The sequence below is a fragment of the Lates calcarifer genome, linkage group LG12 (assembly GCF_001640805.2).
Source record: "Lates calcarifer isolate ASB-BC8 linkage group LG12, TLL_Latcal_v3, whole genome shotgun sequence".
Classification (NCBI taxonomy): Eukaryota; Metazoa; Chordata; class Actinopteri; family Centropomidae; genus Lates; species Lates calcarifer.
In genome coordinates, this window is record NC_066844.1 from 13,353,509 (window position 1) to 13,373,070 (window position 19,562).

A 19,562-nucleotide genomic window follows, 5' to 3' on the forward strand; every position below is an offset into this window, starting at 1 on the left:
GTTTAAAATATGGTACATATAAGAGAATGTGTGTGTTAACACATCTCTACACTTGTGTGCTACCTCCTTTTTGCTTACCTAATAACATGAATCTGCTTTAACCCTGTAAATACACACACACACAATCTGCATATTCTAACTTATGGGTTTTGTGTTGTTGTAGTCCAAGTTATCTTATTTAATCCACCACAAACTCCTGTCCTCTTTACAAATTGGTTACAGCCAATCTTGGCCAATAGGTTTGGAAAATTGCCAATGGCTTACATTTTACAGTGTGTTTTTAAAGGTATTTTATGGATTCAGAAACTAAAACCGGGCATAAAGGACTAAATTTGTTTGAAAACCCTAAACAGACATAAGTGGGGGACTTCATACCAACCAATCAGCCTCTGGTAGACCACATACAGTGGGAAATTTAGTTAATATACACTTTCAAAGCATTGGCAAATTACTATATTATGACACTAAATATCAAATCAAACATAAATGCATTAATGCCAAAACAAATCTTTGGTATTGTAAAGCAATAGTTCATCTACAACATGTACCTAAAATATCTTTCCTCACATAATTGACGTCGACTTTGAGAAGAATGCGTGTCATCTATTTGTATTGCTTTCATATATTACCATTCCAACAGATTGCGTATATGTGTGAATAAGGCTGAAGCAGACTCAGTACATTGCATTGTTTTATTTAGAAACACATGATGACTGTACAGCCATTTTCAGTTTCCAGTTTGAATGATTTGATACGTTTAGACCATCAAACCACATTTAAAATAATGTTGCTAAAACATGACCCATGTGTTCACAACATCACATACATCATATTACAAACTAAGATACCCAAACACACATGCCTATACCACTCATTTTCTTGCAATAGTAAACATGGCAGACATGAATATTTATATGGCACATAATTAGCTGTATCTAGTATGTCACTTTTTTTTAAAATGCTAGCACTTTTGGTACTGATTTACTCAGACAGTGTAGCATCTCATGTTGACATGTGTACAAACAACCATCCAGTCCTAATATCATTCTGAAAGTGCATTTTAACATTCGGTGTGTAACATAAATGTCCATATTTTCTTTGCTGTATTGTATTTAACACTGTCAGTGGCATTTGGCAACTGCAGAATTGACCAATAACTCACAACTCTTTTCATTCACACAGGCTCACATTTCAAGTTATTTGCTGGTAAAACATTCACACATTTTAAAGGAGTGGTTTATGAATCTACTACTCAAAGTAGTAAAGCTTTCCAAAGTCCAAAGTTGACTTTGTTTAGTGGACACCGGGTTCTTAAGGAAAAATAAAGAAGGTAGATACTCTTATTAAATGCATGGTTGACAAAAATATGCCTTCAATTTAGATTTTAAACTTGAGATGAAGAGCTGATACTTTAATTATTCTGTAGCTTTCCAACATTTTCATACATTTCATCACCACCGTACATAATGTGTGGAACATGTGAAAATTTTAAGACGGCAATAAGGCAAACCTATTCTATGGCATCACTGACCAGCACTGTATGCGTTTCTGTATACATAGGCTTATTACCCATACCATCACTAAAGGATCATAATGTTCATAAGACCAGGAAGTGTCATGTGTTGAATACACTGCAAACACTTAGCCACCAGTTCTATCTGGGTGAGGCTGGTATGACACATAATCCACAGCAAGACGGTCCTTGGTGTTGTCAGACAAAACAGAAAGTTCTCTCTCTCAATCAGTTATTAGTGTGGTCTGACATGTCGGATCACTTTCTCCTCAAACACCTTCTTCATGGTCTTTTCTATCTGCTTGAGGAAGACTTGAGGAATCCGACCACACAGGGTGTTGACTGTGTCCAGGAACTTGGTTTGTATGGGGTAGAAGAGCGATTGGAACATGTTGTCCTCAAAGGGAAACTGCAAAGACAGAGACATTACCCAGTGTCAGTTCAAAGCCATTTCACTCTGATAGTTTTTTAATGGAACATATCACAGACTAAATGGTATTTACAAATTCCGTCAGCAGGGTTGGGGTAGGGTGGGTTCTCTATTAATCATAAATTACGACACAGCTCATCTTTAAGAGGCTTATCTCAACAGAGCAGGGGGGGAACTGAGACTGCTGCTGGAGAAAACAAATTCTAAATTTAAAAACTGACCCAGATTGTTTCATGCAAGCAAGAGAGAAAATACTCAAAGCCGCTCTTTTTTCTGAGCTGATGACTGCAAAGGAATAGTTCAAAATATGGGGAAATGTGCTTAATTGCATTACCTCAAGCCAGCTGAAATAAACCACTAACAAAATCAAAGCCAGTTATATACAGAGTTATGTCTATTACACAGATAGTTATATAATGTATATGATGGGATAAGATCCATTATTTTTGTCTTCCGATACACAAACCTTGTACACCTCTTTTACAGCAGTTATGTTAATGTGCTACGGCAGAAAAAGCATAACATTAATGAGGGATAATGCCGGTGCCCTGGAACTGACACACTTAAATGGAATCTAGTCATCGTTAATGTGATTAGTTCCATCTGGATTTTTCTAGTTTTGCTGCCACGCTTTTGAAATAAATCTGATATCTAAAGTGTCTTTATTTGTGGTCATATCATCATTATCATATGAATGATAATTTTAATATATGATATATACTTTATATCATATACTTAAAATAAATAAACAGGGACTGATAAACTGAATAACGCCCAACTTTCCTGCAGCAGTGTAGGTAAATAAAGTCTTGAAAGTTAAAGCAAACAATTTCTACAGGTGTCCCAACTTTTGTTGATTACTTACAAAGGCAGTGTTGGAAGAAACTGTATTACTACACCCTCTGATGCATTATCAGGACAATACTGTGCTGTAGGAAGGAGTCCTGTATATTGCTATCAGAATGGTGAGGAAAAAGTCAAGTAACAAAGGAAGACAGACTGGTTGGTCAGTGGTTCATCCTACAGCAAGATAATAACCCAAAACATTAGAGGAAAAGAGCACGACGGTGGCTTCACATGATGGAAGACCAGCGGTCTCATGACTTATACCCCATGGAGCTGCTTTGGGATGAACTGGACAAGAGGTGAAAACAAAGCAATCCTACAAGTGCAGCACATTTGTGATATCCTCAACAGTGCTGGGACAAATTCTCCAAACAATGTTTTACTTCAATTATAGAAAGAATGCTGGGAATGTGTTCAGCTGCTGAATGAGTCAACAATTTGAAATTTAGTTCAAAAAGGAAGATTCAACAGTTCCTTGTAAAATCTCCAATTGTTTTTTCATTGCTTTAACGTCAGAAATGCTGTTCAAAGAACAGCTGTAAAAATTGAGGTGTTCTAAGACTACTGACCGGTAGTATGAGTCCACCTTGCACTGGATGTGGGGTTTCAACAGAGGGCGCTATGCATCAGTACCATACTGTGTCTGTGAAAACTAAATATCCCATTAGAATACTCACATCACGTATTGCATCATAGACTACTTTAAAGGCCGGCTGCTTGTCATCATGATACACTCCACGGTTGCCATGGAGGATGGACACGCCCTCCTTTTCAGCCCCTTTACAGTTACTCCCATACATACAGTGATCAGGCCTGTAGTTCCACTGGCAGGGAAAGATGAAGAGACACTCTGGAAAAAGAAAGACGACGCACAAAAACACACGATTACTGACCTACTGTAACACAAACTGTAACTCATGCACTTTGACTGCAACTGCCAGGAGGACAAAGTGAAGACAGTGGCTTATAAGATTTGAAGTGATTCACCAATTCACTGAGGAGGATCTGTATAGAATAACAATGACAGTATAACACATATCTCTCCATACTCACAGTGAACAGGGGTTTGAGTCATAAAAGTACCCGTATATATAGAATGACTCTCCTCTTTCATTTCACCAAGTGCCACCATCCCCACTAGACTGTATGTATATGACTAGAGGATTCTTTACAGGATTTATCAAGGATACACAATGTGGTGTTCGTGAGGAGAAAATTTAATATGCAGCCTGAAATAGTAGAATATATAGGCACTACACAGCCAACAACAGGAGGATATGCTGTCCCTCAATGGATGCATCAGTATGGATACACTGTTCCAGAGTATAAGCCCATTCCTTCTAATGACAGTTTCTCACACAGTGTATATGCTGCAGTAGTTTCTGCATTCAGCGGTTCATGTATTTTAGAGACTTTCCCTGGTTTCATCTGTCTGACTGACCACACTTATTCATAACATAAAAAATAATGACCAGACTGACTGAATATACAGTATATTGCATCTAATGGTTCAGTGACAAACTAGGTGTTCATTGAGTGAGCTCAGTAAATGTTCCTCACAGTAATAGAGGTGTATAGCAGAAATGTCCACACAGCCCAGTGCTATTCCAGGAGTTTGTGTCCCACACATAAACACTGCAAACAATATAACGAAATCATATTCTTTCCTTGTAGTCTGCCAGTTTGAATGTTGTGTACTTGCACTAAACACAGATGGCAAAAAAGACCTCTGAATATACTAGACTGTTTACACTGTAAAGTACCCTCCAGTGCAGCAGATCAATGGCTGATGGTGATTATACTGCAGCTGCAAAGTGAGAATGTGTACATATTTGTATGTATGAGCGTAAAATGGAAACAATAACATGGATGTTTATATGTAGTGGGGCTGACATAAATGCCTTGAAGCTTCTACCATGGTAACTGACATCCAAATCAGTATTCAAATCCTGAGTTGTTTTTTTAATATGATTATTATTATTATTGTATACATATGCATTACTACAAAAATCACATTTAATCTTCGTGATAGTTTTGTGCATCTAACATTACCAGAACTAATACTGGTAAAGTGATGCATGACCATGTGACAGGCTTACAAGTTACACATATCTGTTTACACATATTTTCTAAAGCTGACTTTATTGTTAGCAAAACTTGAAATTCCCTGTTACCAAAGAATGTGGACATGTTGGGTTTTCCTGTCATACAACCATAAAGCGGATTGAGCAGTAGGAGATCTATGTCAAAGCTCCAGGCAGGCTAGACAAATCTTGGCTTTTATTTTCTATCCCTGATTTTGGCTGTAATTTATTTGATGCGATTATTGCACTTTTTGTTGGAGTTGTCATTTCAAGTTAAAATGGGAAAATCCTTGAAGTCTGATTTTTATCATCAGGTAATTCTCATTTAAGCTCCAAAAATGCCAGTACCAAAAATGCCTGTCCCAGCTGACATTAGACAAAAGGCAGGGTACACCCTGGCTGGGTCACCAGTCTATCACAGGGCTGACACATATAGACAAACAACCATTCATACCTACAGATGATTTCAGCAATTAACCTATGCATGTCTTTGGACTGTGGGAAGAGCTGGAGTACCCAGAGGAAATCCATGCAGGCACAGGGAGAACATGCAAACTCTGCACTGTCTGGTTCTACTCGAGGTTTGTGCCTCTTAAAAGGAAATTTTGACAGTGCTAACCACTGCACCGGTGCTATGCCCTCATTTGAACCCATTATAACAACATATTACATAAATACAATACATATATATAAAGATTTTTTTTCTGTTTTTACTGATAAACAACATAAAACAGAATGCCAGCCCCATTTGATTCCCTTTAAACTCCATCAAATTTTGATCTAAAGAGATCTTTAAAGTCTTTAGATGTCTTCCTGAATGTAGAACAAGCAAAAACAGGTCAAAACAATGCTCATGGACCAGTGAGACTATTCCTCCGGAGATAGTGGAGAGCTCAAAGCCTTAACATGTAAAACAAACACTCCACTCTGCAGTGCTGTCAAGCAAACACCAGCGATGCCAGCTCTGCCGGCGGCTCTGAGCACTTAATGCCCACATCTGGCTGCAGCAGCTGGAACTCAGTCTGCTATCGAAGCCTGCTGTTGCCTATAGCCACATCCTCATGTGTTTCCTGATCAACATTCATCATGTAAACTGGTTTATCTACAGTGAAATAAGACACAATTTATGAACTGCAGAGTTAAAAGTGTATAGACCAGTATCTTACATACATTTACAGTCACACTATTGCATGTTTTCAATGTAAAAATAATACATCCTATGATCACTGCAGATGACATGAATACACAGCCAAAAAAGGACAATACCTGGGTTGTAATGGAAGATAATGTTGAGGAGGTCCTGGTCTCCCCAGGTAATGTGGTTCTTGTATTTCTGATAGAGCGGATGTAGAAGATCCTCCCACGACAAGCCGCCAGGGATCATACTGTTCTGAAATGCCAACAACAACGTTCACTAGCAAACAGCTCAAGAGCAGCCATTTTTTTTCCCAAAACACATCTTCAAAGGAGGAGTGCATTTACATTCCAGTTTCCATTTGCAATCTGCTGGCAGTATTAAGAACTGGAGAGCTGCTAAATTGAGTTCTGAGGGCAGAAGCCTGTGATGCTAGTGTGGTAATCACAAAGCTTCAATCACAGCCCACTCAGAGCACTCAGCCTGTGACTTCAGTGCAAAGAAAAAAAGAACCCTTCAGAATGCAAAAGAGAAATCGCAGCTCACTTTAGCTTTCAACTGATCACAACATGGGGAAATATGACTATGTTTTGACCTTACTTTGAACAGTGTGCTGCGGATCCTTGTGAGATTCATCAGCATGACACCAGAGTTGACCCCTGTGACCCCGTAGAAAGGGTGACGTGCAAAGCGGCTGTACCACCCAATCTTGGGGACTTCGTGCTCTGGAGCCATTGCTGCAAGCTGGGTGCTGTTGAAAGACTTCAGGAGACTCCAAATATCATCCATGGGCCGCAGAAACAGAACATCTGTGTCTACATAGAGTAATGAGTCTACATCCTTCAGGATGACCTGGAAACACAATCACAGTCATCAGTAGAATATTTATGCCCAAAGTCATCCATCTAAAGAACATGTATGGACATGATTACACACTGTAATACCCAAATGAAGTTAAATAAATAAAGCTGCTGCTGGTGCATGCTGTTAGCACACGCTCTCAAATACGCCCCTTCTGTAACAGTTTGCTCTCCCAGACAGCGACTCGCATATTAATAAAACATAACTTTAAAGTATGGAGAAAACATCAAGAGGTTCAGTTCAGATCAGCTCATCTAAGTGTTTAACTGGAGCGAAAGAAAGGTTCAACACTGAACAAAAAGCTGTTTCAGTATTTTAAGCAAATTCAGGGTCTAGAACCAAATTGGTAATTGATTAGTTGATTAACAGGACATTTATTGCCAACCGTTTTTAAATTGATTAATCATTTAAGTCATTTCACTTGTTTGAAGGAGTTTTCTGACCGAGTGTGGACTGGTAGCAGATGGTAGTGATGGTCACCTCCCAAGAGCTTCAGCCTTCATTGTATTTACAATACAAAAGGTTGGAATACTCCCTCTGAGCAGTGCTATTTCTTAAGGGCAGTCTGTACACTACAGTGACTTGGTATCAGAAAATAATGAAACAGGCTAGCTGCCCCCAGGCTAGCTGTTAGCATGCTAACTTCAGTAGAGGAAAACAAGTGATAGAAAGAGAAGCAAAACAAAGATTTAACATTGTTGTAGCATTCCACAAGTAAGGAGATGAAGTTTGATGCTGAACTGGTAATGCTTCTTTCAGACTGATGTTGACAATAGCTATGTAGCAATAGCAAAAACTTACATGTAACTGCTTTAAGGTTCTCAAATATCAAATGACAACGTAAACCTGCAGCTGGTAGATGGTCTTCAATACTTTAATCGAGGAGAAAAATACATTATCTCACTGCTACTACACCTCCCTGTTTGCAGGTTGTTCTCCCAGACAGTGACTCACTCAGACATTTACAACAAAATTATAGTGTGGAAAAGTATAATTTTTGAACTGCCTTAGTTCCAGCATTTCAGAAAGAGTTGATAACCAATGATTTTTTCATTACCGTTTCTTCAATTTTTAACAATGTTCTGGTGAAAAGTGAGTATCAAGACAGAGGTGGTCTGTGGAAGAACATCTTAGAATTCACAAATCATCAAACACTGAAGTTGTTGAGATAATTATTTCCAGTATCCACTGTCCATGGGTCAATAAAGGCAGCATCACTTGGAGTAGAACTCAGGGGTAGTATTTGTGCTCTCTAATGCCAAAAGAAACCACGTCACTATTGCTGCATGGACTGTTTTTTGTTGCATTATGTTGCTGACAGCAGGGAATGGGTGCTGGTGTGTGAGACAATGCTACAACAAATTTCAATAAGCTCAAACAGAGCAGCAGACTACCTAATTGTGTGTGTGCGTTTTTCCACAGCTATGTAATAACAGGCACTGAGGACTGAATTCTCTGACTAAGAGAACACAGATTTCTCTGTCAGTATAAATGGTGCTTTGAAAATGGTGTGGTCACACTAATTGATTGTAAACCACAAAAATAGAGCTATTATCCACATAATCAGCATCAAAGTTGGCTTTTTAAGTTCTTGACATGCATACGTTTTAGCCCCTTATTTATTAAATGATCCAAAAAGCTGTTAACCAAAATAAAAACAGTTCCTAAAAGGTTTACCATACTGTGTCACAGGCAGTGACACAAACGTATTGTATTTATATTGTTCTGAAGAGAACAAAAGAAATCCATATGGTTTTCAGGTCAAGCTTTCTGGTTAACACTGTAAACTGGAGGTATTTTTCCACTGCCAACCATAACCTGGAGCTTCCTGTAACCTGAACTTTTACAAACCTGTAACCTACTTCTACAGTGCCTAATAAACAGTTTTGGATATACTGAATTACAAAGGTGACATCAGGACAAACAATGTCATTTTTTAGAGCAGTCACAGGGCAATCAACAATGGAATATGTGGTGCTAATATTTATTAAATTTACACGTTGGGACTTTTAAACATTAGCATCACTGAATAATAAGAGCCCCATCCTTCAACAAGAGGTTGACCGATTGGAGCAAAGAGAGTGAATGAAACTGACTCAAGACTACTATTTACTATTTCTGAGCTTTTTTGAGAGAATAAAATGTAATGAAATAGCAGTTGGTTGCATTTTCCAGCTACTAAGAAAAAAACATTAATTGACTAAAGATTACTGGATTTGCATTACACTACTGGAATCATTTGAAAATGCCAATACAACCAGAGGATTATGAGAAATGTAATTAGATAAGTAGTGTGCGCCCCAACATTAACAATATATAGTTTACACATCTTAATGAATAACAAGGCAGCTAAAAAAATCTGGAATCAGAATATAAAATCACCTGTGCGCTGAAACTCTTCCTTGCAGTGATAAGTTAAACATGTTTGCCGCTGTTGCATATCTTCACTGCAAACAAATGTCTGGTACTTGGTTTTGATATTACCATTTTTGCAGCATTAAGAGACAAAATTCTATGAAAGTATGTAATGGTACTGTTGGACTCTTGTAGTGACAAAATGATTCCTGTGTGTGCTCAGTAGGTGTTCCTAATAAAGTGAATGGTGAACATTTATCGATTGTCCTGCAACAAGAGAAAAAAAATATGGATCTGTCTGACCTGCAATATGTTCATTACATGGTAAGCAAGCTGGCTGCTATTTCAATGAACACCAGCAGAAAAAGAAAATCAATAGCCAGGCACAACCTTCGCTTGATTAAATTACTGGGTTAAGTCCCTGGAGACTGCTTATTTTTTAAGTAAATGTCGCAGAAAAGGTGTGAAATCATCGATCACCACACTAGTAATTAATTAGAAGCATACACTGGGATAAAATTAAGGGTAGGAAAATGCTGTTTGAGTAGAAATGAAATGGATTAATGAAATTTTTTCTGATCGCTGGATAATCACATTATGCATGGTGACTGAGGATATGAGGGGAGATAAGTGATGCATCCTTACAGGGAGGAAGAGTCTCTGAGCGGCACAGGGCTTGAAGAGCTTCTTCCACTCGTCAGCATTCCCCACAGAGAAGGTGATGGGGTAGATGCTGTAATGGAACTTGGCTGAGACAGAGCGAGGCCACTGGTTCAGCTGGAAGCAAAGCAACACATCACACTTTAGAAGGCGGAAGTGTCTAATTGGCTTCTTGAACAGCTGAGTAAGAAAAAGAGCCATGATAAACAATCATTATTCTGAAAGCTAATCTCTCTATTTTCAGACTTATCAAGATAAAATAGCACGTAAAGACAGCCATTTAAAACAATGAAGTCATGTCTCATTGTGCCGTGTGGTGCTGTGTAGTTCTGCACTGAACCCATGCAGCTGCCAGCTGTTGTTTTATTAAAATCCAATAGTCTAAACAAGGGAAGGCACCCTCTTAAAGTCCACAGTGTACCACTGAAGCCTGTTATCGGACCTGTTAGATGCTGAATCCCTCCATAATCATCAGTCCTAACAGTTTGGCCCTGAAAAGAATGAGAACGCTGCAAGCAGTTGGCAGGGTTTGTGCTGACGAGGACAAAGAGATCAAAAGAGATTGTGACCAACCTCTCTAAAACACACACCACTCTTAGCACTGTGTCTCTATATAAGCTCCTTGCTGTGCAAACCCAGCACATGTGCTACATTATCTAGGCCTCGACTACCATGACTCCCTGTTTTTCACAAAAGGATTTTCTACACATGGCTATAATTCACACACACAACAGCAAGCTCACAGGTTTAAGGTTTAAAGTGCGTTTTTGTCCATTAATTGAAGTACTTTTAATAGACTCTTAGTTACAGTATCAGTGGAACTAATCAAAAACATGCCAGGCACCACTGTAAAGGTGACTTTGAAGTGATGCACGGCACTGGAGAAAAAGCAGGGTGTCTTGGTGATATATTACACCACAGCTTTGAGATAAAAGGGTTATGTGTCTGTACTAGAGGGAGTCAGAGAGACGGAGTTAAAAGTGCTCTGATTTTGATGTAATCTATTACAAAGGGAGGAGAAATGTTTAACATGTGCTGCATTAAATCAGAAATCAGAGCATCTTCTAGAGAAGTGCACACAGAAAAGAAACTCAAAAGTGTCGCACATAGCCAAGAATTCTCTGGTGCCAAGTCTGGTTTTGTGCCATTTTGTAAAAATCTGCACAATATACGTTCAGGCAACAAGCAACTGAAGGCTTCTTACTCTGTCTTCAAACTGTGGGGCCAAGGGGTCCTCAGCAAAAATGTGAAACTTGATCTTCTTGAGGCTGAACATGAGGGCTGATTTCACCATGGTTAGGGTCTCATCCAGACGATTCCCACAAGCCACCACAGCCAAGTGCATGACCTCCTCGGCCTGGGTGCGCTTGGTCACAGGTCGGGCCACATTACTCCGTGGTTTACTGGAAAATACATAGAGAGACAGGGAAGAAGAGTGCTTTAAAAGTTTAATACAAAAGAAGACAGAAATCATACAGTAAATTAATTAACCAGTATGTGCAGGATGTGCAGTTTTCTCCACCCAACAGTGTTGTCAGATCTAAATGGGCCAAGGCCATGTGTGGGGGATGTGGAGAGGGCTTGGATCTGCTGACAATTACTTATTTCACAAACCTTGTTTCCCTCACTCGTCGCTTGTAAATTGGCCAGAGTGCTGCACAGATTGTGAAGAGCAATTTGTCCTCTACAACAGATGTACTGGACTATACTTAAGTCAAAACAATGCATACAAAATGCAAGTGTTGAAAGAACTGACGTAATTTGAAACCTCCATAGTAGGTTTTATCAATGTAGAATTTTGACAAATTTAACACCAAATTCTCATATTTTGTGCCGATATGCAATGCCTTTACAGGTTGTATATTTTTATATAAATGTTCCAAAAATTATACAACAATTCAGCACTTTTACCTATATGTTACTAAGCCTTACTGACTTGGTGGAAAGGTCTATAAAACAGCACTTGAACACCACAGGACACTAAAATCCTGAATTGAAACTACATTTATTAACCCCTTGCACGCTTTTGTTGTAACGTATTACATTAAAAGTATACTTAACATTACTCAATTTTCTCTGAAAACTTTCAAAAACTTTAAAGTGGCTTTATATTTGTTGGTAACTCTATATCGGCTTGAGTAGCCTCTATCCTGCAGGTAACAAAATCAGAGATTTTACATGGATAAGCTTACAACAATGATAATATAATAAGTTCTTAATGGTTTAACTAGAATTTACCAACTCCTGTTCACTATCTACCAGCTATCAATCATTTACACTCAACTACCAAGCTAGCTGTTAGCAAACTGTCCAACCTGTCTAAAAATAACGTGATGCAACCCACTACATTTGTTTGTGAAATGTTAGAGAAAGACTCGCCATTCAGTTTTATTTGGCATAAAGATGCAATATATTCTACCTTTTCACACCAAAATGAGATGTGTGCTGTGGTGGTCCTGAGCTTAAATGTAGAAGTAACTTAAGTATGTCAGTAATACTACAACTCAAGGAATTAATGATAATTAGCTACAGCTGACTAGTCAGTTGTTAGTCAATCTAGCTGCAAATCTATGATTACAAAATCAACCTTTCACCACTTTTAGCTCATTAAGAAATTGCTAACACTGCTTATAGCCTAATTAAAAGTGATGCTCCTCTGATTTGCAAATTGCATTCCATTAAACAATTGCACTTTTAGTGTTATTTAGAATCTTTAAAGTAATGCTATGACTATGAAACAATATGAAATATGTTGTGTGACAGTTACAGGGCAGTGATACATGCTAAAAAAAAAAGTAACACAAGTTTAAAAGTAACACAAGTAGAAAAGAGTTCAGCCAGCTGACTGAAAAAAATTGGTTAGCTAATATTAGTCACCATATGACACTGGTCATACCAGACCAAGTAAGGCTCTAACACCAAAACTCCTGAGTGTATTGAGTTGAGTAAGAGTGTGTTTTGTTGCTTATGGAATTCCACTGTTCATTTGTAAGAAAGAATGTTAAGTTTCTTCTTTCAGAGGTTACACAGTCTCACTTTAATATCTCTGCTTTTTTGTTCAGAATCTGAGCAGAATTTTGCAGTGGAATAAATTGAGTTTTTCAACAGACATCTCATACAATGCTGATTAATTGTACAATAGATATCAACATTGTATCGATCCTCTCAGAACACAGACTAGGTGACAGCATGTCCAAACATTGAACAAATAGCCTATTTCTCTTAGCTACACTTCCATCTGTGGACCAAATGGCATAGTCTCAGAGCAACACACATAAGCTCTCTTCCTCACCTGCTAACATGTCACTGTTGAACAGTAATTGCATGTTACTTTGTGACCATGTCCACGGCACAGAAATTCATCTCAGACTTTATGAGAATCAAGACAGAGAAACAAGCAAAATAGTCAAGAAAATAGCAGATCACCACATTCATCCTGCTGTCAGACAGACAAGGTACAAAGTAAAGGATTTCTCTGAAAGATATGACATCTACCTTTGCATATTGTTCAGCACTACTTCCACACTACCATACTACCACATACACACACACACACACACACACACACAACCATTTCTTCTTCTCTGTTGCTCTTGCAAGTTCCCACTGGACTTTGTTCTTCCCTGCTCAAAGGCAAGGAGGTCCTTTATGTGATGTGAAAACTCGCTCTCTCTGCAGAGATAGTGCTGCTGTTAAGTTAAAATACACTCAGCAGTGCAGAGTATCTCCCACTACGATGGAGAAACATTTGAACAACAGCAGAGCCTTAAGCTAAGGCCAACATCATCTACTTGTCCCCCACACACATACGCACACTACGTGGGGCTGGTTGTAATAACAACATGTTCAACATAAATATTTTCACAGCCGTAGGGAGAGACAACTGGCATACAAAAAAGAATAGAGAACCTTTTGTTTCAGCATGCAGCGTTTTCTGGAAGAACAGTAGAAGGCAAATGGTTTTACGTCTAAAGACTGCACTGTTCTAAAAGGCATGGATTTCCTCTGAGCCTGGAGGAAGCAAAGATTCTACCATAAAACGGATGGGAAGAGAGGAGAGTGAAATTTGACAGGTGGGTTGCGGGGCAGTCACCAAGCGTGACACTTCGTTTTCTGCATGGCTAAGGGACAATGATGAACCGCAGATTAGGACGAATGAGAAGGTGCTGAGAAATCTGTCTGCCACGCTTCAAAGGCTGATGCTCTGTCAAGGTTGTTGAACACACATTCCTGTTTTCCCACAGAAAATGCAATCCATATCTCCTACACAAGTATAATTATGTTGCGCTTAGTCATGCAAAATAAATGCCCTTGAAATGATTTCTGCATGAAATTGGATGACAAAACAGAAAACAAATTTCTTTGTTGCATAAAGCATGGGCTGCACACATGATGTTTTGTGTCACTGGCACTGTTCCCCACATCTGGAAGCTGTCAGAAAGCACAGAAGAGGTACAAAAGGATTGAATTCATTACTGGCTGCAGAGTGAGCATAAGAGAGGCCTTCTGCCTACAAAGCACCATAGCCAAGCCTTTCAAATCATGTAAGGAGAGAAAAAAGATAACGTCAGAGAAAAATGTACATGGGCAGGGAGTGAGGAGCCAGAGTTAAAACCACACCAAAGAGCACCTTGAAGGCATTTAATTAATCAGCATGTAGCTGTGTCATTTGGTGGGCTTATATCAAACACGTTCACTTTGGTTTGAACCAGTGGATATCAAAGCAATGAAAACTGAGCATGTTGCCGGTATTCACTTCCTCCTTGGGTGGGTGGAAACAACATTCCTCTCAAAACAAGCTTAAAACGTCAGACTATATGACAATGAAACCTAACGACTCTTTGTTAGACCGACTGCAGATCACGTCATTGGTCATGAACAGTTGACCACGTAGACACAGCCAGATGACTCAGACTACAGACAATCTGTTTTCATTTCAGTCACCTTCTTACACGATCTGCGATCATCAGGATGTCTAGCTGACTCACCTAAGCCAAATATGTGATATCAGTCCAATTCTTTATTCACCCAAGATGTGCTGACTAAACCTTATAGTTTGCAGTCACGTTTTAAAAGAGAGTTACTTTCTATGACCAAAAAATGAGATCTGAGAAAGTAAAGTCCGGTCAATCATTGATCAATGTCTTGGACACCAAGTACTCAGTAGTAGGAGTGTGATGGTACATGAATTCTGTTCAAACTACTCTGTAACGGTATTTGGTTCTATACACACCTTTCTTTGGTTTATTACTCCCAGTGAGACCAAATAATTTGAGGATGAGGATGCAAATAAAAAACAAAAAGTGTGCTGTACAATGGTGACATATGTTCTCCTTCTCCTGCTTTCTTCTTCTATAGCAGTCTTCCCATGATCTTACTGTAAAACCATAAGTGAAAGTTCCACAGGGAAAGCTTTGGGCAGTAAGGCCAAACTATACTGTCTATTAACTATGCTGTGCTATGCAGGTTGGCCCTTGGATGTATAGCTCAAAAAACAAGTTTTGTTAGCGTGATAAATGCAAATAAGAAACCAAAGCTGGTTATTTAAGGGAAAGACACACTCGATGCCATCAAAGTGTCAACATATTATTATTTCCTAAGGTCAACCTAAGTCCCCAGAACGGCAACGACTTTTAAAATTTTGCCTTCAGATTGGCATATTCCAGGTACTGTACCTTGACTGATTGTTTATTTCTTTGCATGGCAAATTTGACGTGTGCTATGGATAATGCTATGTGAAATGCTTGGTGCTTTGCTGTTTCCCAATAAGATACTGCATCACTGAACAAACAGTGGTGTATCAAATGAAAACTTTGTACACCAAAGTTGGGTAAACCTCTAGAAACACTAACAATCAAATGTGCTAAACCATTTGCCAGAGTATCACTCAAATGCATCTTTTACAAGGCTTGAGTCTCACTTCAGTGTTCCCTCACATTTGCATGTGTGAGTCGGTCTGTTGTGCCTGCCCAGTATACACAAGCACAAGCTCCAAATGTCCAAAAGCTGAATTTCACAGCACCATCAACACAAGATCTGAGGTCCAGAATTTAAAACAAGGTCTCAGACTAACAATAAATTTTCAACAGTAATTAATCCCTCAATTATGTTTTCAATTCATTGATTATTTTTTAATCTATAAATGTAAAAAACAAATCACCACATCACAATTTATCATCGCCTAAGCTGACGTCTTTTGCTTGATCTCTTCGGCCCACATTCCAAAACCCCAAAATGTGGAATTTCCTGTAATATCCAAACAGAAAACTCCAAATACAAAGGCAAATATCTGGCATATTTGCTCAACCAATGACCTAAATGCTTAATTGATCATAAAAGTTGTAGCTGATTCGGTTTCTGTTGATCAGCTCATCAATAAAACAACAAATTGTTTCAGCATTTGCTAGATCACTTACTATTAATGTTTATCTTTTTCCTTCCAGGAAACCTTTTTGGCATGATTTGTCACTTTCTACATGTTGGCTTTCAAATCAGGCTCTTCAGCAGTGTTGTATTTTACCCACAGCAAGTCCTTTTATCTTTCTAGTTTCTCCTTCCACACCCTCCGTGACTCATTCACCAGTCATTTAAAAGCAAATTAGCTGCTGTAACAGACCGATAGAACTGCTCCTGATGAGGCTCACACAAGCACCCTCTCCAACCAGGTCAGACTACACAAGTGAGCAGGGAGATTTCAAACTGCTTGCAGAGTGTTCAGTCATGCAAAATGACATTTTTACAGCTATGCATAATGGTACTGCCAGAGAGTGACTTTTTTTCTGCGAGGAATGCTGCTTAACTATATTTGAAGTGACAGGGCAAGGGATTTGTTTCAACACAAAGTATCAACGCCCATCTAATCCTGTAGATACAGACCTTAATTCAATGTAACAAAGCAGACTGAGGGGTTATATCTGTATTGTTCTGCATTTGATACACATACACATGCTGAATGTAATGAAGAGATCAGAGTGAACGAATTTATATCCTACAGGTAAATACTCTGTTAAATTTGTGGATTAATAACATTTATTAACAATTTATCCTATTTATCAGCAAAGGGTTCATGTGGAACATTCTTATTATCATTATCAACATTAAACAACCATTATCAACTAAAATGTTGATATTTCCGATTAACTAATTAATATATATAAAATGTTTGAAAGTACTTATTTTGTCTGATAAAAGTCATTCAATTTAAATGATACAAAATTTCAAATTTGACAACCTGGAACCAGAACATGCCCCATAGCCTACTGTATACTGTATGTGTTTGGGGGGGTGGGGGGGTGGCAGCTGGAGCTCTTCCTTCTATTTTTGGCCACAGGAAGTAGTGTGATGTGTTAAGAGGAAATGATATGATTAGGAAAAACAGGGATGTTTGTCTATTAGGCATGCTGCACAGGAAATCTGTCCAGCGCTCAGATTTACAGATGAATACAGTGTCGACAGCAGATACAAGAAACACAATTGAAAGATAACAATTTAACTCTCTATTTATATGCCCTTGTCATCCCTATGTTTCATTACCAAAGTATTAATACTGGCTATTTTGCCATGGCTTGTATATTTACCACCTGAAAACTACACCCACTGGCTTTTACACTCAACTATAAAAAAAGACAACATCTGATTAGCTCATTCATTAAATGTTTATGGTATGTATATTTTTTTGAGAGCCAGATGCTCAGTCTGTTCTCCTAATCACAGCAGTCACTCTTGAGCATTTTCCAAACTGTTAGTGTTTTTTTTTTTTTTTTTTTTCACGGCCACCAGTGACCTCTGCCACCCCATCTCCCTTATCAGTGCTGCGCACACATGGAGGAGTGTGGTTTCTGGGAAGACGTAAAGGTCCTTTTTCAATGTAATGCCTTGATGGCTTTTATCTGCCGAACAGTGTCCCCAACCTCCAGTCTCGCTTCAGAGTAGAATACATATTATTGCCTGCCGGTAAGAGAAAGTATCTCCACAACCACATCATGGCTGTTGTGGCATCGCTGGCATTGAACCCACACGGAAACACATGGGGTGTATGAGGCTGAAATTAGAAAGCTGGGAGACATAATAAAAGGCTCCCATTCTTTGACAGAAATAGCACCTGACAAACTCTGACTTTTGTCTAAATTTGAGAGGCTGTGAGGAGATGGTGACTTAATCAGATCATCTGTCAGGGTGCAGCTTCTCTTTAATCACAAAGAGGGAAAAAAAATCACACCTGACAAGACTTGCACTCCTACATAGATTGTTTTGGCAGAATTTGACAAGAGAAAAGTCAACAGGATGGGTTTCCGTTATGTGTCATTTCCAGTAATATCTCACCAATGTTGCAGTGAAACTATTAAACAGGCAGCCATAACCATTATGTGCACATCTGAATCCCATATTAACTGCCATTTATGTCTTTCAAGGTGACCTTTACCCCCTTTTAAAACAGCAGACGGTTAGAACAAAAAGGCCTAAAACACCAAGGGTCAAGTGATCAAGATTTACAGGTGATGATTTATCATTATGTTGTGCTGTTGCCTAATGTCCTCTGCAAACACTGCCAAACAAGTCCCCCTAATCACATTAGTCATGCTCTCTACTCACATTTCAGCCAGATATTTGAACAGCCCCCTGATTGCAACAGCATGACTCACAGTCCAATAAATGAGAGAAATTAATGGTTATAAAATGCGGCCAAGCAGATGCCCTATGCACGTTGAAGTGTCCCTTGACAGATCAGGCTATTGTGAAGCAGGCGTCCTTGAACACAATGTATGCAGTTTGATGGAGGGAGCACGTCTGCTTAAAAGCAAGAGTGAACGCTGACACACTCACTCTTCAACTTCCTGGCGACGGGAAAGATGAGAATGTGCAACGCCAAGTAGTTAATGATGCTTTTGAGTGTGCACACACGGGAAAAGGCGTGTAGGAGAAGTGCTAATAAACGGCTAGAGGGGAAAGAAACAAACTCCCCGTACCTCTTTGCATTCACGCTGGCACCTCTACTGATCGCTTTCCCCTCTTTTCGTCCCCCGAGGGTCTCCTCCGCTCGCACGCCGACTCCATAGGATGATTTCCGGGCAAACTTTGCGGCAACATCGCGTCCAAGCTCACGGGGCGACGGGGAAGACTTGCCGTCCTCCTCCTCCTCTTCCACAACTTCTTTCAACAGCGGATCGTCCGCGGCATTGCCCCCCAAAAAGTACAAAAGTAAGAAAACTCCGAAACACACGGCGATCACAACTACTTTACAGTGGATCCGCATGGTGAGAGCGACTTGTTGCGGGTAGAGGAGGCAGACTTAACTCCGCTCATGTCTGCGAGTGAGGGAGAGCAGCCACAGTGTACATTTTGTTACCGTTCCCCGCTCGCATATTTCCGCAGATGATGATGGAGAGAGCGGAGAGGAGCACCTCATCGTCCATGGAGGATTACACAGGGGAGGCGTGGTTTCTACAACATTACCGTAATGACGGTACTGTTAACGCGCGATAATATAAATAAAATCTGACTGTGCTAAAAAAAAAAAAAATGAATGCACGTCTGGTTTATTTTACCTACTTCGTTTTCATCTGTGGTATGGTTAAACACTTAAAAAAAACACAACAACGCATATTATTTATGGTGTATATATCTGTCTTGCCATTTGCACTATATACTGTTATATTCTATTTTATACTATTATATTAT

At 39.2% G+C, this 19,562-nt stretch overlaps 1 protein-coding gene across 2 annotated transcripts; it reads right to left on the reverse strand.

Moving 5' to 3' along the window:
• Window positions 1–678: 678 nt before the first annotated feature.
• gxylt2 (glucoside xylosyltransferase 2) lies at window positions 679–19,265 on the reverse strand. 2 transcript variants are annotated; one of them, XM_018698982.2, is made up of 7 exons: window positions 18,851–19,264; window positions 11,089–11,287; window positions 9,870–10,001; window positions 6,609–6,860; window positions 6,140–6,263; window positions 3,467–3,639; window positions 679–1,922 (listed from the first exon to the last, which is right to left on the reverse strand). In XM_018698982.2, the coding sequence occupies exons 1-7, from the start codon at window positions 19,135–19,137 to the stop codon at window positions 1,749–1,751; spliced, it is 1,341 nt and encodes a 446-aa protein (XP_018554498.1). In that variant the 5' UTR covers window positions 19,138–19,264; the 3' UTR covers window positions 679–1,748. The 2 variants fall into 2 exon arrangements, with proteins under 2 accessions (XP_018554498.1, XP_050930460.1); XM_051074503.1 differs by lacking the exon at window positions 9,870–10,001 and having other exon boundaries at window positions 18,851–19,265.
• Between the last annotated feature and the right edge of the window lie 297 nt (window positions 19,266–19,562).